This window comes from Centrocercus urophasianus, unplaced genomic scaffold (genome assembly GCF_019232065.1).
Source record: "Centrocercus urophasianus isolate 14NV4802_14NV808 unplaced genomic scaffold, USGS_Curo_1.0 seq_11, whole genome shotgun sequence".
Lineage (NCBI taxonomy): Eukaryota > Metazoa > Chordata > Aves > Galliformes > Phasianidae > Centrocercus > Centrocercus urophasianus.
In genome coordinates, this window is record NW_024884253.1 from 77,171,578 (window position 1) to 77,199,142 (window position 27,565).

A 27,565-nucleotide genomic window follows, 5' to 3' on the forward strand; every position below is an offset into this window, starting at 1 on the left:
AATTTCTAGGCTGCTACAAAGAGTAATAAAAAAAACCACTTCAGTTTGAACCAGCAAAAATTGGTATATAAAGCCAAGAACCAGTGTTATGGCTGTTGCAAATCTGTCTTGAATATTCCTGACATTCCCAAGCAACACAAATAGCAAGGGTTTCCAGTGGGTAGATTTAAACTATAGTGAAAAACACTGAGGCAGAATGTAAAAAATTTGGAAAATATCTGGGCTCAAAATTTTACTGCAATCATATGTTGCTGCTCTCTTCCCATTTTTTTACTGAGGATCAGGCACTACATACCCTGGTTTTGATGGGGCACAGTATCCTCTGTCAGAGAGCAGAAGGAGCTGTTGCAGCCTAGGTCAGTTCAGGTCTCTCTGCAGTAGCTAGAAGGATACCAAAAGGCTAACTCCTTCAGGCTAACCAACTGGATTGCATCCAGATAGAAAAGAATGCCCACACAGTGAAAGACTAGCAGATGACAGAACTCTTGTCACCCTGTTTGTTCTATTTCCCTGAATAACTCATTAGTTACAGAACGTTATTCAAAAACAAACTACTCAATATTAGATGGAGGAATTAAGAAAGATTCTGTCAAAGTAAATTGCTTCTGAATGAATGTTCTTATTCACATCACTGCTATTTACTACATTTGCACCCAAGCAAAGCTCCTCCTTTAACAACGACCCTTATTTTCATGTACAATTTGCAGATTTTGGTATTACGAGAAATGTTTCCCTCCACAAGAAATTACAGAATAATGCAAAGAGCAAATGGCTGTGACTTTCTTTGAAGTACTGCAAGAGTATTAAAAGTCTCTTCTCATTCACATTAGTGAATAACTGAGGTCTCTATAATCAAGTTATTTAAATTCTGAATTTCAATACCTGTCTCAGCCAGCTTTCAATAATGTAATTCCTTGCATATATCAAGTCAGCCTAAATTTTGAATATCAAAGAGGGAAATGATAAGTTTAAAGAACAAGATGAAATTCTTACACCAGAGGAATGTTTGGTTCTCTTCCTACAACAGGCATTAAAGGAAATACTGCCAGGAGCACACACAGAAGAGTCCAGATCAATGTTGTTCTCTAAAGGAAAGAAAGAAATGTGGGATATTTTGAAGTCACACAGGCAGACTGTTGTCTAAACGGAAAAGAAATGTACAGTGAACTAACAACTGCTACAAGCACCTCCCAACAGATATCCCCCCACCCTGTATCTATCATTAAGAAAATGAACTGAAAAAGGGCACAAAGTCATTCACATTAGAGCTCTTCAATTTAATAGAAAATAATCTCATTTCCACAGTGTCAAAATACTATTGAAGACAATCAGAATTAAAGCTAACCTTACACTTAATAGCATTTTGAGAAAGCGTGACCTTCATACATACTGCAGTCACCAGAAGTCTGATGAACAGTCTTATGGAAGAAAGCAATAAAACTGATCTCATCAGAATTTTGCAGCAGCTAACGAATCGCCAATTCTCTAGTAATACAGCAATGTTTCCCAGTTTTTGAATCTGAATGCCCTTTGATTTTCCCACCATAATCATCTAGCTAGTTGTTGAAACTCTGCTATGGGGAAAGAATCCCAGGTATTTTGTTCTCAGTGAAGTCAGCAAGAGCTACATCACTTAAAGTTTTCTACCTCAAGTCAGATTATAGACCTTAACAAGGATATTTTTGGTGCTACAATATGCTTCTTCCACTTTAAGACATGCTGTTGATTACTCAAATACAATTAAAAAAGACTAAATAAGCAAGTACAAACTTACATCTCAACAGTTCTTGCAAAGCATGACTTTAAATTTGTATCCAAATTGCTATTTCAATTTAAATGCTAATTCTTTCCCAGACCTCTAGGTTTTAGGTAGCCTGTGAAGTAAGAATTTAAACGAACAATTGGAACAACTGTCTCATATTAAAGACTGTGCCACTTCAAATCCATATCTACCAAAGTGGACTTTGCTCCTGTGAAAAATGGTACAGGAAGCTGCCTCTGAGGAACAATATATGCCAGCTGACTGCAGACAACAAAGACATGAGAAGCATTTTTCAGTTACTTTTTTTTCTATTCATTAAAAAAAAGCATACTTCTAAAATGGCAGAAAACTTTCACTGATTGTGTATGTCATCGCTTTTGTCATTTTGGCAATTCAACAAACAATGCACATTTCATTTGATTTTAAGCTAATCATTTTTCTTATTTATCACTAACAACAGTAAACAAATAGTTAACTCTCTGCTATCCTGAAACAAGGACAGCAGCAGGATATCTGACAACTGTGATAGAGAACTTCAGAAAAAAATGTAGAAAGTTGTCAGACTTTCTGGATTACAACTGTTCTTGCGTAAAAACACCACACTAGAATGTCAGCTGTCAGTCACAATGTCAGACAAATCAGTTTTGATACCTAAGCTGCATTCTTGCTTGTCTAACCTATGAGGAATCTATCCAGATCATATTAAATTCCTATGCTTTGCTACCTGCTGCTGACAACGGAGAACAGAGTAAGTGTGTAACTGAACAAGAATCAGAAAAGATTTAAACTCAACATCCTTATTAAATGTTTTTTTGGTGTTGTTGTTAAGCAAAGCAAATGCAGTACCTTTGCTTGAACCCACAGCTGTGTGATCATTGGCCAGCCAGCAAAGACAAGAAGACCCACAGTAAGTGTAGAGCGGTAGAAAAAGCTGAAAACCTAACAGAAAATCCAACATCAGACTGAAAACCAACACACATTAAATAAAATTTACAATTCTTCAAAAAGATAAAATGCTAGCAATGAGATACTCCATTGATACATATGAATACAATACTTACTAGTAGTTCAATTCCCAGTATACAAATCAACAGGAAGCCCAAAGACTGACCAATAGGAAGTGACCAGAGATTTGCAGCAGGGTGTTGAATAACATGAAGTCTGTTCAAAACAATGGAACAAGACAGTGATTACTTTAATACAACAGAAATAATACAGAATTTCAGCTTTGAAAGGCAGGGGTGAAGGCTCAGAGCACAAGAAATGATTAAGGTATCACTGATCCTGCCTGCAGCTAGGAGACAGCCTGAGTGATGGCCTGAGGCGCCTTCTGCCCAGTTGAATTTGATATAAAACCTACTATAAAACCTTTCAGGTTTTTTTTCCCTCCCATTTCTGGCATATCTTTGTGAGTATTTGGACAAACTTCAGATTGCTCTTTATCCAAATTGACTCTGAGTTTATGAACATTTTTGGTTATGCTGTGCTTAATGTCAGTCATAACTGATGAAACATTCACAAGCTTTAGACAGAAAAAAAATCCCCAGTTAGCTCTTCCAGTGTTTTATGAGGCAGCTCATTATCTAACTGCAGTTGGTCTCATTTTCCCTGAATAATACCTAGCTGGTATCTACAGAATTGCCAGTGGATTATGGAAGCAATAGCAATCAGAAAATAACAAATCTTTTTGGATGTGGAGCATTCAGTCAAGTTAAAGGAGAGACAAGCGAGACAAGTTTGTTTTGATACCAGAGCACAACCCTTAACTTGGCTGGCACATCCTCTTCAAAAGCAAATGTAGTTCACATACTGAACACTTTGCAGGATCACACTATTTAAAAATAACTGAAAGAAAGGGAACAACCCACTCCGTTTTACAAAGCCAGTCAGCTGCTACAAGTAATTTGCCCAAGTTTTTAACACCCATTTGCTTCAGTTACCAGAGTACTGAAAGCATATTGGAAAGACATGAATTTATGTTTCTTAATAGGAAAATTATCTTTAGAACTGGCAGTTGTATTAATCCATTTGGAAACTGCTCAACACATCAAGTGAAATATAAACCAGAGTACTTTGGAATACCTTAGAAAACATTTCAGCAGTTCTAATAAAATTGTATCTATTTTGCTCCAAAACTTACAAGGAATAGTTTAATTGTCAACAAAAAGGAAACACAGATCTGGTTTTATAAGTCATTCTTTGTAAAACATATTCTTTACTCACTCTCTCACAACTGCATACCATATGGGTACTGGCAACAGACAGTATACATAGTAAGTCCAAGGGCTTGTTTGAATCAACAGGAAAAAAGCTATTACCATCCCAACAAATGTAAAACCATACAAGGGACCAGTAGATTCCTGAAAAACAAACAGTTTGGCAAACATTGCTGAAACGGCAGTAAAATGGTTTAAACAGCACACTGTGTTACACTTGCAAGTTACATCCTAAAGCAAACGTTATGCTGAAATGCTGCTCAAGCTGCCTTGTGACTATGAACACAACTCTGGATGCTATCTCCAGCAAAATACAAAAACTGACAGTAGGATTTGAAATTCCAAATATTTCTCTACATAAGATTCTGCAGTAAGCTCTGCAGAGGTGAAGTCCACTTGTAGCACTCGGAAGCCTAATGCATGCACTGTTACATATGTTCAACAGATGCTTGAAATCCAATGGAAGACAGAATTCTTTGCCTTGGAAAAAAATCAACTCTTAAATTTAGGTTCTAAAAAGAGTCTTGGAGCACAACCTCTTGAGTTCAAGGTAATAGCATTAAAAAAATAAACTCTTCAGGATTTAGGGACAACTACTGAAGGTACCTTGCCACTAGCCTTCCACAGCTAAAGTCCTCTGAGTTACAAGAGTTTTTTCCATCTTTGGACATTAAACTAAACTAGCCTCAAATTTTATTTGCTGCAAACAAAACAGAGACAAAAGCTGGGACAGCAGTGCAGGAGGTGCTCCATCAGTCAACCCAACTTTTCCTGATGCAAAAACAGGGCGGCTGCTGAAGAGCCCATGGAGGCTGATGGGGACTAAACATCAGTTAGCAGCAACCTCCCACTTGTACAAAGAGGAGCATTAAACAGTCAATCCATTCACCTTTCACTAGGCCAGTGAAACACTTTTCCTTATGTAGGGACACTGAGTTAAGGCAAGATTACATACAATTTTAAAGAATTTTATCTTCCAGTATTGCAATTTGAGGTAGCAAAGGCAGCATTATTAACAGCAGCCCCCAGCATAATGCGTAGGCAATGACTTAAGGAACTACTTTCTTCTGTATGATCTGTTTCTTAGAATGAGCTGTTTAGGAAGGTATGTGACAATGTTAAATATGCTGAAGACGACAAGACACTCAATTAGCAGGTCACATTGATGAGTTAGCAGGTTTTGGTTTTCCCCTACTGTAACTGATATAAAACTGCCCTGATCTAAACTGACAGCAAATGCATGTTCTAAATGATTTTTAAAATAAAATTTCTGCTGCCATTAAGGAAAAAAAATGTTATACAGAAAGCTGATCTAATGCAATTTTGTTTTATTAGTTTTAAACTTCACATTTGCAGTCATGTAGGCAAAATGAATATGTATAGCTATGATAGGCACACAACATAATTTATTGTTGAATGAGTAAACACAATCAACGTTTTATTTCATACAGAGGCAAAGATTATACAATCCAATAATTGGTCATGCACTGAAGATGGAAATCAGATTTGCATTTTCTCTGAATGTTTAAAAGCAGATTAAAAGGTTAGGCTTCTTGCTAAGAAAACCAACACACTATTCTAAAAGAAAGATTTTTTCATAAGTAGCACAAGAAACCACAAACTTTTATAGATGATGTATACAGGATATGAAGTTTCATTATTCAAAGGCTGCTACCAGATTTTATAAGGCTGTGCTTCGCAGAAGACTGTCAGTGGTAGATTAGTTTCTCAGCAATATTCTTTAAGTAGCTCCACTATTATCTATAAACCAAATAACTTCCATGTAAGAAGTATTGGTCTCTTACTGTGACTCCCTAAGCATACAGCAACATAAAAAAAATATGCTTCTACAGAAAAGAGTCTGCTGCTCAAACTGCATAAAGAAAATTCTATACACAACATTCTCTTTTTTCCACTGTACTACTGGCATAATGCGTACCTTCAGTGAAATCTCAAAAGAGGCAGGTATCAAATTACTTCAGGATTAAAAATTTTACTATGACTGAAAATATCATGGTTTAACTTTATTTATTCACATTCAGTCCACTTTCTGTAACAATTTAATTCATATCTAACATGCAACAAACATCCTGAACTATTTCTTCTCAGTTATTTGATGAAAGAAATCCTAAGTCATGCACAACACGTATGAATATTTTCCAATTCAGTTTTGTTTGATAACTTTCACTAACGGCCGAGACTCCCTCCTTTCATCCTGTTGTTGAAATACCAAGATAGCACGATAGAAATTTTCTCAGAGTAACATACTGAAGGCAGTAAAGATGCTAAGTGAGTGTGCCTTCTTATTTATATTACCAAATTAAACAATTTAGCTTGTTATGAAGTCTGGGAGGGTTTATTTTTTTCCTAGGGCTTTAATCCTGCCGTAGTGAAATGCTAGCATTTCGCCTGTGCACCTTTTCCAAGTATGTCTTTACTGACAAATGACTGAAACAAAAATGAATTTCCTAGGATTTCATACATTGTGAAAAATCAAGCCATCAGTCTTGTCCAAAAAAGTTTCTTTCAGCTTTTATGCCTTCTGCCTTACTCTTGCAAATTATAAATAAAAGAGTAAGCTGATCTGTGAAATCACAGTTCACTTTTCTATAAAAATAACTTATAAATTTTAAAAAATGCCATCATGGAACCACTTGGAATCTGAAGGCTGACTACTCACTGGCACAGAGGACAGGAAGAAAAGTTACATGCAAATTTTGGGCCTTACACTAGAGAGCAAAAATCAAAATGGAAGTGCAAAGTCTGTATTATTGTAAAAAATTATTATCATTAACAGAGTGCTGGAAATTATTAGCATTAATTGTAATAAAGAAATAGACTCTCTAGTAGTTTAAAATCATTACATCTGCATTGGCATTTAGTAAAATGTGTAGCTGTAGGAAAGAAACTCAGAAAACACAGTAATGCACATTGTGATTTATTGATTCTAGTTCTAATTCTAAAGGACCAAGTAGTAACACCAGGCAGGATGAAAGCATCAAGCTCCCCAGCTTCCCAGTTTCCATGTGCAGTTAAGAGAATTGAGCAGTGGAAGGTGTACAGTTTGGTCTCCTGCACAAAGAGACCCAGCATACAAATAATGCTGAAAACAGAAATCCCAATTTCCAACCTACCTTATTATTACCCTGAGTAGCCTTAATCAAATTGGTGTGAGTCTTAATAATCACCAGAATCACGTAAGTCGTCCATCCCACAAAACTTACTGCAATGCTTAGGCCCAGGAATAACCTGTCATAAGTATGGTAATACGACAGGCCTTCCAAAGCAAGGTTAATCAGGGTTTTGCACAGAGATACCTGGAGGCAAACAGAACATACAAGCATCAGTTTAAAGCAGTCTAAGCTCCGTGCAACAAATCAACCTAACCAACAGCAGCTGAAGCTCAAGCAACTTTGATGCTTGACGTGTGCAATCAGGTGCAGTGTTTCTGCCAACATGTCTGTTGGAGCAGGCTCTGCTTCAGATTCCTGTTGGACTTAAAATCAACCGTCACGTGGCTCCTTCACCACCCTTCTGAGCCACAGCAGTGGTGAGATGATGAAAGCCATGCAGGCAGCACATCTTGAATACCATCTACTATAAAACACATATTTTTCCCATCAGCATTAGAACATATTTGACCTTCACAGGTGAGTCATTAAAAAAGCAGCTCTGAGTTTCTGAAGGTACCACATTTAAATAGGAGGAGAGCTATGAAAGCAGCTGCAGCTAGGTTTTACTCAGTTCTAATCATAGGTCTTTTCTATCTCAGTACTTCCCTTGCCAGTTAGCAATGGCTGGGGAGACACCAAGATAAAGATGGCTGGTTTTCCACTGAGCATCATTCCTCACACATGGGTGTGCTGATCCCAGTGATTTTTCCAAAGATGGGAAACTGAGCTGTGCAATTTGTGAAAACTTCGTGAACACAAAGAATTCTCTGGTTGGTGGAAAGATGTCAATAATAAGAATCTGATTATTTGTGACGCTTCTTTTATGCCTAGGTATCCAGTAATTTTATTTTTTTTTAAATAACTTAGCAAATCTATGAATTCACTCAGCACGGTTCTCAAGTCTAGGCACAGTAGTGGACATTTTACATCCATCTCCCAGTAGAAGCAATATTCTTTTCAATTTGAGTGCTTGAGTTCCAGTTCCAGCCCATTTTGAGAAAACCTTGACCAATAATGTGTCGTTACTCCCTATGACACACAAAATATTAGAATATCTCAAAAAGAGAAGTTGTTCAGCAGATCTGCCCCAATCATATAAGAGATCAGGTACAAGGAGAAGGGCAATAATGTTTAACATGTGTCTTCTTTGAGAAGAAGCCTTACACACAATTCTAGGAAGGGCAAAAAGTTCCTCAAAATAGATGAATTACAGTATGCTGATATCATCTGCTTGCTGCTACCTGTTGAAGTGAGGTGATAGATGCTATTTAAGCCATAATATTAGGACAAAATTCCCAGCAGTTATCAACTGAAAGGGACAAACTCCACTAAAATCATGTCATTTAGGATAAGCAATCAGGAGCACAATCATTATGTGGAGCGGTTGAGGGAACTGGGATTCTTCAGCCTGGAGAAGAGCAAGCCTGGGGGAGATCCTACTGCTCTGTACAGTGACCTGAAGGGAGGTTATGGAAAGGGTGGGATCAGCCTCCTCTCCAGAATAACTAGCAACAGAATGAGAGGGAATGGCCTAAAGTTGTGCCAGGAGAGATTCAGGTTGGACATTAGGAAAAACTTATCTGAAAGAATGGTCGGGCACTCATGAGGAAGGGAGAGGAAGCAGGAAAAAAAAAAAGAGCCGACCTCTAGCATCTCATGGAATTATTCTTCCATGCAGTTGCCAGGTTAAAAGCAATCTCACAGATTAAATTTTTTCACGTGCTTTTTAACACAGAACTCAGTAACTAAACTGAATGCTAAAATGGAAGACTTTGTACCATTTAGCCCCACCAATTATTTCTGTGAGTGTTAAAACACAAACACTGGGGAACTGCCATAACAAAGTGCCCTGTCTCAGCAAGTGGCAGCAAATGCTTAGAAAGGTATTTAAAAACGGGGAAGCACAGAATGATGCTGCAAATGGCTTTCAGTTTCTGACAAACTGAAATGTGAAACAAAAACATGAACATGTGGGTCAGGTAAGAGGACTGCAAAACAAAGCAGGGTCTATGATGAGTGAGACACACTTTTTCATGCAACTAGCAGCTTAGAAAGGATGATTATGAACTACACTCCTTAGTTCCCTTCAAATGAGCTCTATTAACAGTGGAAAATATAAAGATTGTGCTAGTATACTGTGAAATGGTAACAAAAAGATTGAGAATTATGAGGAAAAAATAAGTAAATCAGAATTATTTGCTAGAACTGATGTCATGAAATGCAAAATTTTAGAGACATACGACAGGATTTTTTGCTGATAAGTGAGATGAACATCAAAAGGATGTAAAAAGTAATTTCTAGATTTCCTTTAAGTTAAAGGAATTGAAATGTATTTACATATAGCAGAAGATCTCAGAGTTTCTAGAAGATACATAGCAAAGACACTTACTGCTTCATTGTACTTTTGTTGCTGAATATATTCTCTTGCTTTCTTTAAAAAGTTGATCTGTTCAGAATCAGAAAGTGGTCTGTACAAGAAAACAAATATACATTAACATTAATGCTTCTTTTCACAAACAGAGGAAGAGACACAAAAACTACTTTGTAATCAAAAATGACTCTGGAACAAAAAGTATTCAGAGCTTCGTAAGGGAATAAGCCATTTCTTTTCCACACGAGTCAACACTTCTGCTAACTAATTTACCCCAAGAACTTTTCATTAAGACTTTTATTTTAACGTCAGGATTCCCAACTATTTTGGTAATGCAAATTCTCTCCCTTGTGCGTTATTATTGACCACTGCTGTGGACAAGAAGCACTGCACACACAAGAATTAAGCCATTTAATTGATTTGCTAGTCATGGTTGTAAGCTGTTTGTAAGCTTATCAGTGTAGAATGAATTGTTCAGGTTCCATAGTTGCAATAGATGATGTCTAACAATCTTCTCTTTAAAAAAATCTGAGAGCTTGTCTCCTCTTCCACAGAGAACTATTAGAGTCCCCCAGCTAGAGTTATGGTTGCACTGAGGTGTATGGTGAGAACACCTGATTTTAATGAATTTGATTATCACCCTAAATCATTTCTATGATCCTTCCTTTACAGGAAATAGCACCATGGAAAAGCAAGCCAGTCAGCCGATCTCACTGACCAGAGAAGACAGGAGCTAAGTCCCATTCCACTTTGTTCTAGTTAACCTAGGATGGCAGCAAGACAGCCTCTACCCCCAACCTCCAGCACTACAGGCACACACTGACATGGATCACAGTGCTGTGATAGCTGATCAACAGTCACAGGAAAGCTTTCCTTCACACCCTCCACAATGCCACTGAGGTACAGCACCATGCCCTCAGCACGTGGTGGCCCAGCAGCGTGACACTCTCCCTCACACTCACTCCTCCACCTGCCTTGTGCAGAAATCCCAAATTTATGTTTTAGGCAGTACCAAATCCAGAGCCAGTCTTGGGGTCTCATTCCTATGATTTTAATCTGCAGCAAACACCTGGGTTGCCTCTTAGTTGAACAACGAGGCAGCTTTTGTTCCCACGCCACCACTGCCTTGGAACTCTTATTCCCAATTGTTTGCTATGAGCTTCAGGAACTACTTCTGCTTTCCAGCCAGAAATAGCTGATGCCTCATAAGAATACATACACTATCTTTTGAGCCCTGAAATAGATGAGAAGGATTCTGTGCTTGATCAATTTGAATTTTCATTACTAATAGTATCTTGTAGTATTTTGCTACCGTTTGCTTTGAGTTCAGAGCACAACGCTTTTTCTGTAGGAGTCTTCTACGGCAAAATTGGATCTTACAAGCGCATCCTACTTTTCAAAAACTTAAATAAGTAACTGTATTTTAAATGTTCATGTGTTTTGCACTTAGAAAAATCTAACAATGGTATTTATAAATGAGCAGAGGGAGAGAGGGAGTGAAATTCAATACACTCAATAATATATAAGAAACAGGGCAGGAAAAGATGACAGGGCAATGGCAAGTGTTTGATTATCTTGACTTTAGAGGGGAATTTAGAAAACAGTATTGAAGAGCACCGAGTGAACTCTGGTTATTTCTGCATTTACTGATATTTCTCAACTTCACAGCCCCAAAGGCTATAGAACAAGAGGCTGCCACCCTGTAGCCAGAGAGCATGCACCAAGGCTAATGATAAATCAATGTGGAATCAATTCTTCATGTAGGGTAAGAAGATGCTGAAGGTACTTCCCAAAGAAATCTCTAATATCTCCAGTTTTGCTAAAAGTCTTTTGGCAGAGGAAATTGCCCAAGGAAACAAATCAAGTTGGGAGTTTCCACTGCATGATTAGCAGGCAGAAAAAGATATAACTTAACTTTTAGGTAAGGAATTTTTAAATTTTAAATCTGCAACTAATGTTATGCAGCTTTATTTAGATCTTCGAAACATCGGAAGTGTGAGACAATGTGCACTGTCTCAATGTAACCTAAGGAAACAGCATGGAGCTGCGATAGAAGAGGTTCAAGCTGCGTGTCAGGAAAAGGTTCTTGACAAGAGAGTGGCTAGGCACTGGAACAGCCTGCCCTGGGCAGTGGTCATGGCACTGAGCCTGACCAGAGTTCAGTGAGTATCTGCACAATGCTCTCAGTCATATGGTCTGATTTGTGGGTGATGCTGGGTGGAACCCGGACCCCATGGGCTCTGTGATCTCTATGGATCCTTTCCATCTTGGGATATGTTATGATTCAAATTTTATTGTTGCTGCCAGTTTCACCCTATTTAATGCAAAGGCTTGTACTAGAAAAGCTGTATTTTTATCTTTCACTTTATACCTTTCCATATAGTCATTTAACTATAAATACCTTAAACATCTTTTTACTCTCAATAGTCGTTTTATTACTAATGATAGTTTTAGAGAAAAGAATAAACTGATCAGTTATTTCCCTGTGTTTTAGTATGCAAAAACCCAGAGGCACTACTATTATGCTAATGTATTCTCAAGGTCATCTAAGGTACGTGTGCCATTAATATTAATAGAAATAAAATGAATTTACTGATCGTTATTAGAAAGATAATGAACTCTACAAAGAAACAAAGAAGTTGTTATGGGTGTATATGTTCTTCCCAGCTACCCACCACCAAAATCCAGTTCTACCAAATACAAAATGAGAAGCTCACCCAGTAAAATGAGGTATATTTCCATGACACAACAATACTTAAGTTTTATTCTCTCTATTAGCAAAAGCACACAAAAATAATGCAGTTGGTCAACTCAAATTTGTTCTCCTTTCTTTGAACAAGAAAATATTACAGAATACATCACTCATGTAATGTAAAATGTATCCATAAACTTAAACAACTAAGAACTCAATGGTCACATATTATTTATATTATAAGCATTCACAATGTAAGGGCTGTAAAGATTTAAAATTACATTCTCCATGGAAAATGATGATGGCACTATGAAAAAGCCACCTTAAAAAAAAAATAAAATTACTTATCAGAAAATTACTTATCAGAAATTAGCTCCAACAGGAAAATCCCAGCTTCATCCATGAATAAACATCTTAGTTGAATAAACAATTAGTTATGGAACAAAGCAATTGGGCTAATTGTGCAAGTGCTCGTAAACTATCCCTTATGAGATGTTAGCTTGGTTGGATTTTTTTTATATATATATATTTATATTTATATTTTTATATATAAAGCGCCTATCACCTGATTGATAAACATTCTTTGGAACCATTTTGATGGCAGGGGTAAGAACAGGAGTCAGCCTGTCAGAACCTCAGCATTTCTGTTTCCAACCAAGCTCATAAGTGTACCTGAAAAAATTAATCTTTCCAACACATCATTCATGCCTTATATATAAGTTCAACTATTTGACAGCACTCATAGCAAGACTGTGATGAAGGAAGGCTACCATAGCAATGTCAAGGGGACCTCTCTTTGGCCAGTAAGTTTTATTTATCATCATGCTAACAAATTACCATCCCCATCAGCATGCTACAGACAACCTATGAAATAAAAATCGCGGAACAAAAAGAGACATCTTGCAATTATATCTTTCCCCTCCATTACTAGTATGTTAATTTTATTACATCTGATTATTTGAGTAATGATTTATAGCCATTATTTCATAAAGTACATTTTCCAGAATTGTACTATAAAAAAGTAACCCCTTAAGATCTGTAGTAGTTTAAAACTTAAAGGCTCCAGATTTAATTACGAAAGTCAAGGATGCACATGCAGAAGGATAATGCTTTGTATGAAGAAAAATGCTAAGCTTTTTTAAGATTACTGTTAACTGAAAAACTTACTTCAGCTGTTTTGCTTCAAATGCATGCAAATGTCCTTGCATGTAAAATTGACTGCTCATGCTTGAGAACTTTTAATTTCTTTCAGGAGGATTCAATAATCTCTCCAGGACAAGCTTCACATCTATGATCCACAATGCACAGATGTGCACTGTCAGCTCATGTACATCTACATCCTATTGCTTCCTACTTTCCTCATTAACAAATAATTACACATATATACACACCCATCCCGTGCATCCTACAACACTGCAATGCAATGCAAATGCAAAGACTGCATTTCTATGACTTGTATCCACCAGCAGCAACAGCAACAGCTGCAACAGCAGCAACTGCAACAGCTGCTCAACAAACTAAAATCTTCAACTTTTCATATTGCATAGTTGGAGATGGGGGAAAAAAACAAGACATTCCTTTTGAAAGAAGTTTGAGATCTAGAAGGTAAAGATTCCTTAAACCTCAAACCCTTAAGCCCCAGCAAGATGAGAAAGACAATTGGAATAAAGCCTGTTAGGATGTTGAATGTGAGACAGCAGACCTTCTCATCTGCTTTACTATGAAATTTCTAACCCTAAAACAGTTGGCAGGTAAAGAGGCATCAGCTGGCCACCTGCCAAACAATCCCAGTAAACCCTTTTGTCAAAAGGCTGAGCAGCCACAGATTCTCATCCTCTTCTCAAGATGATTCCTGGCATTTTGACAAATTACAACCTGAAAAAAAAAATGCTCTGAACTAACATTGCCCTTCTCATCACAAAATTATATCTGGCACCATCCCACCCACAGAGCAACCCAAGCTTGCATGGCAGGCACTCACATTTTGCTCTGATGTGGGCACCGAGGGGCCAACACTATAATCTCTGCTCTCACCAGGAGGGAAAATAGCCAGCAACAGAAGTGGTTGAATATATTCAGGCTGTTTACGATCTAGCCCACTGTGAGGGAGCCATACCAAGAAGGACAGATTGCTTCCAGTTCAGCAATCCTGCAATCAGCTGAAATAGTACTTAGAGGACCAACTATTACTATTTTGATCCACATCACTGCTGTTGGCAAAATGGCATCTTAAAAGCAGAGAGATAAAATGGTTCTGGTTATTTTGCTGGGCCGCTACTCAAGATGTACCAGTAATGGAGCAACATTTTCTCACAGCTCTTTTCAAAGCAGCAACAAGCTTCAAAAACAAAGTCAGTCTCCTATAAGATGCCTTCATACATTCCCACCATACAACAGACAGCATTTCATTGCACTCCAGGTGAGCAAGGAGAAAGCAAGACAGTGATAGCAAGCAATGCAAGTTCAATTTGACACAAAAGTGGCTGCATGTTTATGCCTGATCCATAACAACCTCATACTAAAAAGCAATCTGCAAGAGCAGAGATTTGATATTAAATATTATTAACTAGCCTAATCTTATCAACCTAAAATTTCTTCCACAGGCATTGTGGATAGCCTTTTAGGAGAAGCAGAATGAAATACATAATATAAAGCCTTGCCACTTCCTCATCAAGAGCAAAGAATCGTCAGAAAGTGAACTGCAAGCAATGCGAAGCCATGAGTTCATTCAGCAAACCAGGGAAAAATCAACCAAATAAATATTTCAAAAATCACATTCTGGAACCATGATGTTTACTTCCCATTGAACTTGCTGTATAATAGAGAATACATGATGCTACTAGAGGCAATGATCAGGAAAAATGACTGTGTTACAGTTCCATGGACTTCACCAAACAGCACATTTACATTAATTTCAATATTCATTCAGAAGCTGATTTTCTCCATTTTTGTCTTCTAGTTCTTTAGATATGCTGGTTCAAAGGACTGCTCTACTGTGTATTCTTCCAAAGATCTGCTGACAGCACGCACTGTGAGAACGAGAAACTCCTTTGCATATATTTCAGTGATCAAATAGTGAAATATCAAAGATTAAACGACTCAATGGGCAACTTGGTGATGCTTAATCTATTTAGATAGACCGAATCCTAACAATTTACTGAAATGCTTTCTGCTAAGCTACTGAACAGACAAGGCCTATGAAATTTAGTTCTCATAATTCAGAAGACGCACATAATTTAGAGGTGAAAAAAATCATGGCAACAGTGTAGTGTGGTAAAGCTGTGTTTATTTAAAGAAAAGGTACTCCACAATACATTTATCACATCTGCATAAGGGTCAGGACCCTCAATATCCCCACTACTGTCTTAATCTACTGCTCTCTATTCTCCTACTCCTCCATTGTCAGGAGCTTCAGCTTTGTACTGTTTGAAATTCAGCTGGGTTTTTGTGGTTTCTGGGTTTTCACCTACTTTGCCAGGGGGCAAATGGGTCAGTATAACTGGAGGGCTGTGCTCAGTTGTCTTCACAAACTTTTTTCTTTAACAAGCAATAAAAAAAAAAAATAAATCACAGAATGAAAGAAAAGCAGTAAGAACTGCAATAAGAGACTCCTGTTTTAAGATCTGAGTGTTTTTGTTCTGTAGAGCATAAAGAAGAATACACACCTCCAACAGTTACCAGTAAACATTGTTACTGATACATTTCTAACACTTAGGTTTTCACATTCACATTTACAAACATACAAAGTAAGAAAGAGGACATCAACAGAAGCACCAGAAGTGGTCTGACTGCTAATGGTTTAACTCTGGGCTAACAAACCTTAAAAACTAAAATAGCCTTTATTTCCACAGTTCAGCATCCCTGATGAAGCATATTCATATATTCAACAGCAAAGTGCCTTAGGATATTTATGTAAATTCTTCAGATAGCAAAGATGAGAGAAAAGGAGCTAACTGCCAGCTGCCAATTCACTGAACAGAAAGAAACAAGATAACTGGGCTGCATACAGCGTGAGTCTGCACGCAAACTACTGCTGCAGGAGGTGCAGACAAGCAGAGGCCATACTCTGAAGCGGTCCCTGTGGCCCTCAGCGGAATTGAGCAACTGGAGCAGGGATCTTGCAGGGGTAGGGTGTTCTGTTAGAAAAGTCAGCCAGACTTGATGCAGAAGCCTTGGAAAAAGCAGCAGCAGAAGGGAAGTTGAAGATCCTTGAAGGAACATAAACGAACCATTTTTATAGTTTTCTCTCTTTCAGTAGCACAGGACACACACGCTGACTATCTGATGAAGCCCTGTGTATACAACAAGACAGTCCTAATCCCTGTGAAATGTATGAAGATCTATATATCATATATTGAGCTGCAGCATTATGGCACGCCATGCTGTGCCACAGGTTGCCTTCTGCTCCATGATCCTTCATGCTGAATACTTAAACACGGCTTGTAGAAATCTACTGCTGAAACATCACCCACCACCTCACTGTGCTCACACTCACTGTTTGGCCTCCGTAAACATTTGGCAAGCATTGATGAATGTCAGTGGGCACAACTGTTTCTCACAAAGGAAGTCAGTGACACACCTTCACTTGATTCGCATGGCATGTCCATTTTGGATACCATTTTGTTAGCTACCCCTTTGCTGCCATCTGTCACACAGCAACAAAAAGTAATGGAGTACTGGTGGGAAGGTGCAACCTCTACTGTCATACCACCAATACTCACCTCTGATGTTGCCAACGTAGCAAAATTGGAAGCATTACTTTCAGAGTAGCCCTCGTACATAGGCACGGGGTGTTTTACCCAGCAACCCAAGGGACATCAGATTTACCATTTTCTTCTTATTTTAACTTATTAAAACAGCTATTTTAAGCTATTTGTCACGCCTTTCTTACTGATATCCACAAAGCCTTGTGCTGGTTCTCTCACCTCACTCAGGAATATTCCCTGCCTTTCCCATGTCACTGCCCCTGCCCATCGTGGACGTGACCCCCATCTTCATTACATGAAGCCTCAAAGTCCAAGAAAAGGCCAAACATTTACACAAGGAAGCACAGAAAAACATTTAAATCTTCTGATATATTATCTTACAGATTAGCCTCTTAGCTTCTTCTAAAGACTTTACCTACTTCCCACTGGGTAATAAATCCAATTACGATCAGTCCTTCTGCACAGAAGCCACTGCCAGTAAGCTTTTCATATAAAAACTAAAAGCTTCTGGGTGTGTTGCTGAAGCCTGAGAGCAGCAGGATGCCTGCCTTCTAAGAAGATTGCATCCTCCCTGATCACTGTACAGCTGAGCATTTTAGACACAGCACATCTAGTGAAACAGAAGCTCACTTTTTTTTTTTTACCTTTTTTTTTTTTTTTGCCAAAGCACATACATTTTATAGCACAGAAATTAATTTCTAGTACATCTAACAGTGAAGATTTTTTTTTTTCAATATAAAAAATTGGTATCATAGCTTTTTTTCCTCTCATTACTTTATGTTCAAACATGTTTACACCAATTCTTTAAACTAAAAGCAGAAGAGAAACTGCTGTGGTCTGCCTCCCTAACACCAACAGGCTAAAAGTACCCATATTCACCTACCTGTACTGGCTACCTCAGAAGCAAGCAGACACCGAGATCCCCATGTTCTGACACAGTGGGGTCCAAATAGGAAAAGGAAAAGGCTGGCTGCCTTGCCAGACCTCACTAGCTGCTAACAGAAGATGCTGTCCCTTATTCTTACCCACAGGACAAAGGGGCTGAAATGTCCTCCGCGATGAATTTAGCAGTGCCTCTGATAAATCAGAGTTCCTCTGGAAACACAAAGTATTCACACAAATGAACAAGGGGAGTAATCACTGTTAGAAATACTCTTTCCTACTGCAATAGTTCCACCCTTTCTCCTCATATTTAATTGTGAATGTAATACCAGCACATGACATCTCAGGTGCTACAACTTTCCTAAATAGATGCCATTTATTTGAACAAAACAAGAACGAGATGCTTTAAAGGATGCACTATGTCTAGTGACCTTAAGGGACCCTAACCCTCACGGAGGGAGGAGAAATTACTTGTTGCACTTTGATCCAAATGTCAGTTTTGTGGAAATATCAGTTTTGAAAGACAGAGTGAGCAATGTAGCGCTGTGTCTTCAGTCACAAAAAGGAAGAAGAAAGTATTAGTGCATAAGGCATTTTCTGAGTTTGCTGTACATCTTCAGAGACATTATGGAAGAACAATTTTCTATCACCATGACAAATACATGATGTATATCTATGTGGAAGGACTCAGCCTATGTGATTGATATTCCCCTGAATGAAACCCATGCAAATTTTTAAGGTAGTCATACATCTCCCTGGAGAGCAGGGAGAATGAAAAGTTGCATTTGAAAATAGCAGAGAAGCATGGTTAATAGCTGTACACTGCACATATTAAAAATGCTGAGATTTTCTACAGAGCTATAGCTATGGAAGTCATGGCTTGACTATATGCAAAAAATAAGTCCTTGGGATGATTAAGATGTTGTATTCAAGCAATTAAGTTATTTTAAAGACGTAATATCAATGTGGTATGGAATTTTTCATACATGAGAAGATACTGATCTAACATTAAACCATGCTTAAGCTGGTTTGTTTTCCTGAAAAACAATACAACAAACAAAAAAATGCCTTACTGATATAAAATACTGAAGATATCAAAAAAAGCACAGCTAGAGGAAAGCAAGCACTGATTATAATCCAGCTGCTCATCTTCTTTGTATACGATTCTTCTTAACCTAATGCTCCTGCCATCTTGCTGTGTGCCAAATCAGAACCTGAACAGCTGGAAGCAGTCTTCTCCAAAAGCACTGTATGCACTGGACATACACAAAAAGCACTCCTGTGCTTCTATGTAATTTAATATATTAAATCACTTGCACCTGTCTGAATAATCAAATTGCTTTAATTGGTTAAGAGAATTTCCATGCAACACTGATGTTCCCTCTACTCACCTCAATACACGAGTCCTCCCATTCTACACCTCTCAGGATTATTTTCACAGCCCAGAGATGCCAGCTTTGGGAATGCTTTTGCAGCAGTAGCATCTGGCCCCTTGGCATACACCTCTTCAAGCTATGCCAGCTCTGCAGTTGCCTTAAGGTACATCAAGTGGCCAGAATGCTAATAAGAAAGTTCACTATCCTGGATATCAGTTTTCCTTGTCAGCAGTCTTCAGGTTTGTCCTCCCTCTCTCTTCCAAAGCATCTGGCATTTTTGTATCTGCCTTTCTTAAATATAAAGGTCAGAACATAGCCAGTGTTCCAGCTTCCCAATAAGAAAAGTCTCTGATTTTGCAAAGCAAATAATTTCTGAAGACTCACTTGCCTTTCATAAATAATGAAAAAGCGAGTAAAAGGAAGCGGGAAAGAAACTCAATTCAGACAGTAAATCCCTTCAGGCATTCAACTAGAATAGACTATAAATATTATAAACAATTATTCAGTGTAAGCCTCACAAGTAACTTGCATATAAGTGGGGGACATATCTGCTTTGTATATTCATCCCCCATGGGAGAAGGTTGTGCACCTGACCCTCCTGAATCAGCAGACACTTGAAGCTGACTTCCTTGCAAAAGGTGTACCTGTGAAACAGGTAGCCCTCAGCACACACTTTTAGAAAGGTTTGCTCCTTGATGAAGGGATTTGGACTAAATGTAAACAAAATTACTTGTCAGCCAAATGCATCCTTATCGATAGATACATCTACCCAAACTCTTGCCTTCCCTCAAATGTGGGCAAGTAGACTAACCAAAGTTTTCGTTATACAACTAGATCCCTTCTCCCTATCCTTATCAACTGGACAGATAATTTAGGGGATGCAATTTGGATCCATATAAGGGAACATTCTCTTTCATCCCCTATCCACTGAGCTAATCACACCTCCATTAGAGGATTGATTCCTCATGAAAATCAGAAATCCCAAATTAACTCAAGAAATTTTCTCTCTGCCAACGCTATTGTCTAAATAAGACAAACAGAGCCCTGTAATATACAAGAAATAGTTTAGTGCTTTTAGTATAATAGATTCAACATACAATTCAAACACTTGTTTTTAAGTCATTGCATCTGAGGACACGAACAATTTTCTAGTCACTTGATAGTAACACACTTGAAAATTCAGGCTCAGAAACAGGATTTTCACCACAATATAAAAACATTTTTTACATGCTGAAAAATTAAGCTGATGTTTTAAGTAAATTCTGCTTTCTACATAGTATGTTATCTGTGAAAGTACCTCTCTCCTCCTAGATATATACAACCTTAATAGTAATTCTACCAACTTCTCTGAAAATTGAATGTCTCAGCTGGAAGTTTTAGATTCACTTACCTCTTTGAACTCACACCCACATTTCTGTTATACAGACTTAAGCAATGTTTATTCAATTACATCATTTGAATATTTTATGAAAAGCAATTCTAAGACATCTTTGTTTATTTTTCCATTATCATGACAGTGAAAGAGAATCTCTAATATTCAAGAACAGAATGCTACATTTTAAATTTCCACATAAAATTGATGGTCCCAAAAGCCATGAATTATGCTTCACTAACCTCCAATAAACTGGGGAGTAATAAAACATTTTGCTTCCTGAGCTTCGAGTTACAGATTTACAGCCCCACAAATATTTTAAAAGTACATTAAACTCCTTTCTACAAAAATTCAAATAAACGAACAGATGTAGAAGAAACTACTTACACCTTACTGAAAGGATGGTAGTAGCCAGAACACACAACTGTGTTCAGCAGTGGGCAGGGTCAATGACAGATTAACAATAATTTGTGGACAAACCGTCCAGACAGAGGACAAATCCAAAAAATGCATAGCTGTGCTTAAATACAACCTCTATACAACTACAGATTGTTCTGAAACAGCATAGCAGGAGATCACCTGCTTCAGATGCAAAAGTAAACTATCCAAAGCTTCACCTATTTAATTTCTATTGAGAACAGTAGAGCAGCTGCATCATTCCATACCCTTTTATACGCTAAATAATAAATACTACTTTGCATCTGCAGAGATTTTTGCCTTCTAAGAGGTTGCTAATTTAAAATTATACATAAACAATTATACATAGACTCCTACTAAGCATTTTTTTTCATTGTAGTAGTATTAGTGGAACAACAGGTATTGTGTTAACAGATTTCAAACTGGATCACACGGGCCGTAATGTTGCTGCCTTCTGAGTTTCTAGCCTTCAAAACACGTTTGGTAGCACTATTTAGACATTTTAACTGTCAGATCCTCAGATCTCTTCACACAGACAAAGCTAGCTGTGAAGTCCTGAAATGCACATCTCCTTGCTACCAAATACACACAACCTGACCTACAGTATCACAGAAAAAGCAGTCAGAAGGGGATACGTTCCCTGAGCGTTTCACTCTGGTTCAAGCAAAATTTACTTAAACCACTGATGAAAGTTGGCTTACTCTAACACGACGACATCAGCCCCAGCTGAAGCTCAGGCTTACATTTCACTGCTCCCACAGTCACCTCCACACAAAGGAATGGATCTGTAGGTGCCATATGTAGAATTATCTCAGGTTTTCCTTCAGTTCCTGCAAGCTGAACTACTAGGAAGCCATCTGTCTGTTTAAGAATAAGTTTGTCCTCAAATGCTTTACCACAGTTATTAATAAATGGTTGGAGAAGGCCTCTTGGTAGCTTCTCAGACACAGGCCCAGTTTCAGAAATGAAGGAATGCTGTGAATCCTACTTAGCACCTAGGAAAACACTGCACAGTATATGCTGGATGAGTATTTGCATTAATATGTGATGGTCTGCAGTATGAAACTTTTCCTATTTTCCTGCAGTGAAGATACAAATTTATCTTCTTGAGAACCAAATAGAGTCTTTACTCACATAACATGCAACCATTGATAACTTTTGTAAGGTAATTCACAGACCCAAGGAATCTATTTGGCTTCACATAAAAACATTTCCCATGAAACCATTACACTAAATTCTCTTTCAGAAGCTACTTAAAAATATTGAGAATCAAATAAATTTACTTCTTCCAGCATACCATGTCAAAAAGTAACAATACTTTTACAACAAGTTTTAGTCTTATTTTCAAAGTGATGAATGTCTCAAGAGTTTCAACTTTGAACAAATTAATATATCACAAAAAAGAAAAAAAAACACCAGTTCATAGGGTAACTAGTAGCACTTGGTTCCTTTAAAGATAAATCTAGCATTAAGAAAAACTCATCCTATTTTACTGAACCAGATATTTCTTGTACAAAGGTAAAATTTAATCAAGAGCTATAAAGTCAATCTAAGTCTTCCCCACAGAACCAAAGATGACTGACCATCCATTCCATGCAGCAATTTTGTTCCATATGATCAGTGAGTTCTTTGATAATACTATCGTGAAGCAGAATGTTAATTAAAACATTCAATATGTGCCTAAGATTGACTTAACTGTGGTTGCACAGACTAAGCGTCTTAGAGCCTTTTCCTTTGAAGAAGTTAGTGGTATAAAGTAACACAATAAATCTCTGTTCATAAACACAACAATCTTATTTAGCAGTTAAATGCGCTTCACAGGGAAAGATTCAAGTACTTCACTGTTCCTATGACATAAAGATCTTAATTAACATCAGTTTTATGTCTCAAAGGAAAACAACTGCGCTCAATGACAAAGCATTTTTGGAGCACTCCACATAGTAAAAACAGAACTGATCCTGTGCACCCAAAGCAAGTTTTCTCAGACCTTCTGGGGCAGGGGGATGGAAATAGGATAAAGCAGCTTTAGCCGGATAAATCTGAAGGGTGAGAAGGTCACTAACAGCTCTGCACAATAGAACAGAGAGCTCACAGCTAAACAAATCTCTTCAAAAACTCCTTCACAGATTTGGAAATTCTAATATAGGCAACACAAATTCTAAAGATTTTGAACTTCATTTCTAGCTGTAAGATATTTTGTTTATTGGCTTTTGATTAGAACTTAAACTGCAGAAGAAACAATTCTTAGTCCAATTTTGATTCACATACAAACAAGGAAGAGAACAGATTTTTTTTTTCCTAACATTATAGTGACTTTAATCTCCCAAAGAATGCTACAAGAACATAGCAAAAGGCTGCAGTGAAAGTTACTGTGACGTCTCTATAAAGATATATTGTTAAAAAGGTTAAGCAAATAGCTCTTAAAAAAAGATTAATGGTAAGGAATTAAACTTTTTTTCTTAATCTACTTCTAATCAGAGCTTTGAAATATAAATGAATTCAACAGTCTTCTTTCTAATGCAAAGTTTCATAGTTTCGTGAACACTATGATTTAATATAGACTGAAGAGACCAGATTTGTCTGTTGTTGCATTTCACTGAAATAACAAAGTGCTGAGACAAGCAAGTTAAGTTTTAAAGGCACTTACTTAAATGGTGTGAACAGAAATGACAACGTAGTTCTCTTTTTCTGACTCATTTTAACCTGTGTAAAAAAAAAACAACAGATGCAAGTTACAATAAGAATTGTATGAGGCAGTAACTAAGCCACAGAAGAGACTCTTCTATGGAAGAGTCTTCTAGGAAAAGGAATGAAATCAAGTTGTCAGTATATCATCTGTGCGACTCCTCTGAGCACTGAATCAGTGTTTCTGGAAAACCAAAGCTGCTCCAGGGCAGGTAAAACACAATCCCCACTCCCTCGATCGGTGATTGATACAGAAGGATTTCTACAGTTCTTGGGAGAAAGGAAAGATGTAGCAAGAAAGACTAAATGACTTCAGCAACAGTCTGTTATGAAAGAGCCATTATTTATGCTGGACAGGAACTAGAACTCAGCTGCTACAGTGTTCAAACAATACTATTAGATCGATTAACCTGTGCTTGGCTAAAAATAGAAGATTTTGATGACAGTCACTTTGCCCAAGGCCCTTCAAAACATCTTTAAGGTCTCCTGTACCAGATTGTCTTGAGTTTGACTGATGGCATAAAACAGAGAGAACATTCTAGCACAGTGCTCTCAGAATCTGACAGCTTGAAGTAGCAACCCGCATGTCTCATCCTATCCATGCAATACAACATTCTCTCTCCAGGGAGTACAATCTGTGGTCAGGTCACTCCATCACAGAAAAAGTAAAAACTCACTTGGCATGTCTAATCCAGTGCACTACTTCTGCTTCAGCAATGAAATGCAAAAGAAATTTATAAACAGTTCTTCCGAAATAATTCTAGAAAAAAAGCCACTCAACAAGAAAATAGTCTAACGCTAAGGAATTACACAATAAACATAAACTTACAGAAGAGTAGGACAAGAGCTACTAACTTTTCCTCAAGAACTCCTTGAGACAATCATTAACAACAAAAAGCCAAGGTACATCTTCAATACTTAGAGCAGACTTCCCTCCAACCATGGAGGCTGTACCAGCACAGTTCAGCTTCACATCCAGCCAGTCACTTCCTCTGCTACATGGCAGCTCTCCATCCCAGATTTGGAAATGACTGCTGTTGACATGGCCCATTTGTGATGCACACAAACCATATTTGGGAAGCTGTGCATTTAAGGGACAGAAGGTGCTGAAGGCACTAATCATCACCTTACAGGTGATCTCAAATCAGTTCCTTGCTCTGCTATTGTCACATGCATTTCCTGACGGATCTGCATGACTCTGCTTTCTGTCAAAATTGAGATTTGGGACTGTTTCTTACTCCATAATTAGGCAGCATCTAGTGAAATAGAACCTTTTTTGTTTGCTTGGACCATGTGTTCTCATAATCTCCAATATGAGATGAAACAAGATAGAAAGCAGAGATAAGAAACAAAGCAAAACAACAGACACTAAAACATAAGCTAAAGGTTAATTAACCCACTAATTTCATTTCTTTAATGGACACATGCCTGTTACTCTTCAATCTGTTTGTTGATTCTGCCTGAGAGCCTTGTCTCCCAAACACAGTTGGAAAAGAGATGCCTCTTTTTCTGATAACAAAACTTGGTATTCAGCTTGAAACCTACCTACACACTGCCTATAGGTTAGTTTACACTAATATCAATAAACATCAGCATTGAAGTTAAGAATTGAGAAAAAAAAATTGCTTCTTTTCCTTAAAAAAAGTTTATTAAAGTCTTTCAAACCTCGTCAGATATTCTTCACCACTAGTCAAGTGGATTACTTAAATGGCTGCTCTGAAAGTAATGCCTCCAATTTTATAACGTTGGCTCAACATCAGAGGTGGATGTTGGTGGTACGGCAGTAGAGGTTGAACCTTCCCACAGATACTGTTTTGTTTTCATGCAACAGATGGCAGTAGAGGGGCAGTCTGACAAATTGGTGACTGACATAGAAGTGCACACGAAGCAGAAGCATGGAACTGAATTCCTCTAATGAGTTAAAACCAGCACCCACTGACATTCATTGACACTTGCTGAATGTTTATGGAGACCAAACAGTGGATGTGAGCATAGGGAGGCAGTGGGTGGTGTGTTTCAGCAGCGACAGCAGGCCACCTCCACTGGTGCACATTTTTAAAAGCACAGTATGTAGGCTCTATTATTTCACTCTTTGTACCTATTGAAGTTTCCATAGAAATAAATGGGAGGCATTATTTTCAGAAGGACCTATATAGCATACGCACGCAGTTTTAGTCCTTTGAATTACAGCATGCCACATACACTGCATGTCCCAGAAAACTATTTTACACAGCACAGCAATAATTGTTATTCAAAGACATATACTTCTTTTTCACCATATGCTTAGTTACCTTAAATTGCTCGAGAACCTGAAGAGCATTGGTAAACATGCTCTCTGCTTTGAAATGATCACTATTGTTCAGGTATTCCAGAGGCAGGGTTCCCTGGGGAAGAAAAAAAAGTACTAGTTACATAACTGCCATAATAGCTTTTCTACATCATTTTCCAACATCACAAAGACTGTCCATATCACCCTGACTCCCACAGGAACATAATAAAGGTAAGTAATGGAAGTTGTTACTATACAACATAGCATAGAGTAATAAGACCTCATCCACTAATCTGAGGTCATTTTAAAAATACCTAGAAGCTTTCCACCTAAACCCACACTTGGTCCTGACTTGCCCAGCACTCGCGATGAGTGAGTGAACAATTCATATGCCACCATCCCCCTTTCCTCACAGTCTGTATGTCCAGCAAGGACTGCAGTACAGGGGGACATGCTCTTGAGCAGAGTTTGTAGTAAAAATATTTTGAAAATGTGTTGTAAAGAGATGTTTTTAAAACAAAATAAGAAGTATGATAGTATGGTAGTGTAATGCTAACTGTCAGTCATGTATTTATTAAACAAACTTTGGGATACCCAAAAATAAAGCAAATTCAAAGAAAAAGACATCTCAGAGAGGACTCTCATTGTTTGTTAAATTAAAGGCACAAGGTATCATCTGAAAAACCCACCACACTAAATTAAACCAGAAATAATTAAACATTAACTTGCAAGAACTAGCTTGTTTCGCAATCAAAATCAAACATTATTCAAAACATATTCTATTGGTAAAATCCCTAAAAAAATATAAAAATCTTTCTAGCTTAACAGTGTAAAATTGCAGGTTATAAAAGACCAGCTGCCTTCCCAAGTACTGTCCATATATAGCCTTATACACCCTCTAGTAATTTTCTAGATTTTTAATCTTTTTCCTTATGTCTTAATCCCAACATCCCTTCCTCTAAGACAAGCAGATTGCTGTAATATGGTAGAATGTTTGCAGTACTTACCACAGAATTCAAGGGGAAAGGAACACCAATAAGGGAAGCCATCAGCGGTGCTATGTCAGCCTGTGCACACAGAAGCATCCTCATTTTAACACAATTAAAGTTTCTAGAACTAATAAATTCAGTTTATTTTTAACTTTTACAAATGTAGATATGTTAATGATATCATAATGTGAAGCTTTAAGTTAAAACTACTTATTAATATTTCTTCTACAGTTTCCACTTGTCATCATGAAATGGTTAACATGCATAACATGAGACTCTACTACTGATAAAGTTTCAAAAATACAGTTAGCTTAAAAAATATAAAACGCCATGTTTTTTATTTGAAGGAATTCAATATCTTTCTTCACTGCACTCAGAAGCATGCCATTTTTATGACAATTAATACCAAGAAAGAATGCCATATTTACAGTTTCAGACAACAGGTGGAATACATTGCTCTTCAAAACGCTCCTCTACCCATATTCTCACAGTGAGGATTACTCCTCCCCCTCAAAGCAGGACCCTAGGAGTTTTCTTTTTTCCACTCAGCACTCAATCCGCAAGGAAAACCCTTTATTTACATCAAGGCTTCTCAGAAAGTAAGTCACCATTAACTTCTACCTGTAATGATAAACAATGGTTCTCACTTGGTTCG

At 37.6% G+C, this 27,565-nt stretch overlaps 1 protein-coding gene across 13 annotated transcripts in view; it reads right to left on the reverse strand.

The window, feature by feature from the left end:
• Positions 1-27,565, reverse strand: part of PIGN (phosphatidylinositol glycan anchor biosynthesis class N) — a 115,195-nt gene that overhangs the window by 48,312 nt on the left and 39,318 nt on the right. For all 13 annotated transcript variants that reach the window (XM_042839851.1, XM_042839856.1, XM_042839852.1 and 10 more), the window contains exons 10-18: positions 26,929-26,988; positions 25,944-26,036; positions 23,615-23,670; positions 9,541-9,619; positions 7,113-7,295; positions 3,986-4,122; positions 2,824-2,923; positions 2,609-2,701; positions 994-1,085 (exon numbers count right to left, since the gene is read on the reverse strand). In XM_042839851.1, the coding sequence (XP_042695785.1) occupies positions 994-1,085; positions 2,609-2,701; positions 2,824-2,923; positions 3,986-4,122; positions 7,113-7,295; positions 9,541-9,619; positions 23,615-23,670; positions 25,944-26,036; positions 26,929-26,988 (893 nt within the window). The remainder of the gene's footprint in view (positions 1-993; positions 1,086-2,608; positions 2,702-2,823; positions 2,924-3,985; positions 4,123-7,112; positions 7,296-9,540; positions 9,620-23,614; positions 23,671-25,943; positions 26,037-26,928; positions 26,989-27,565) is intronic.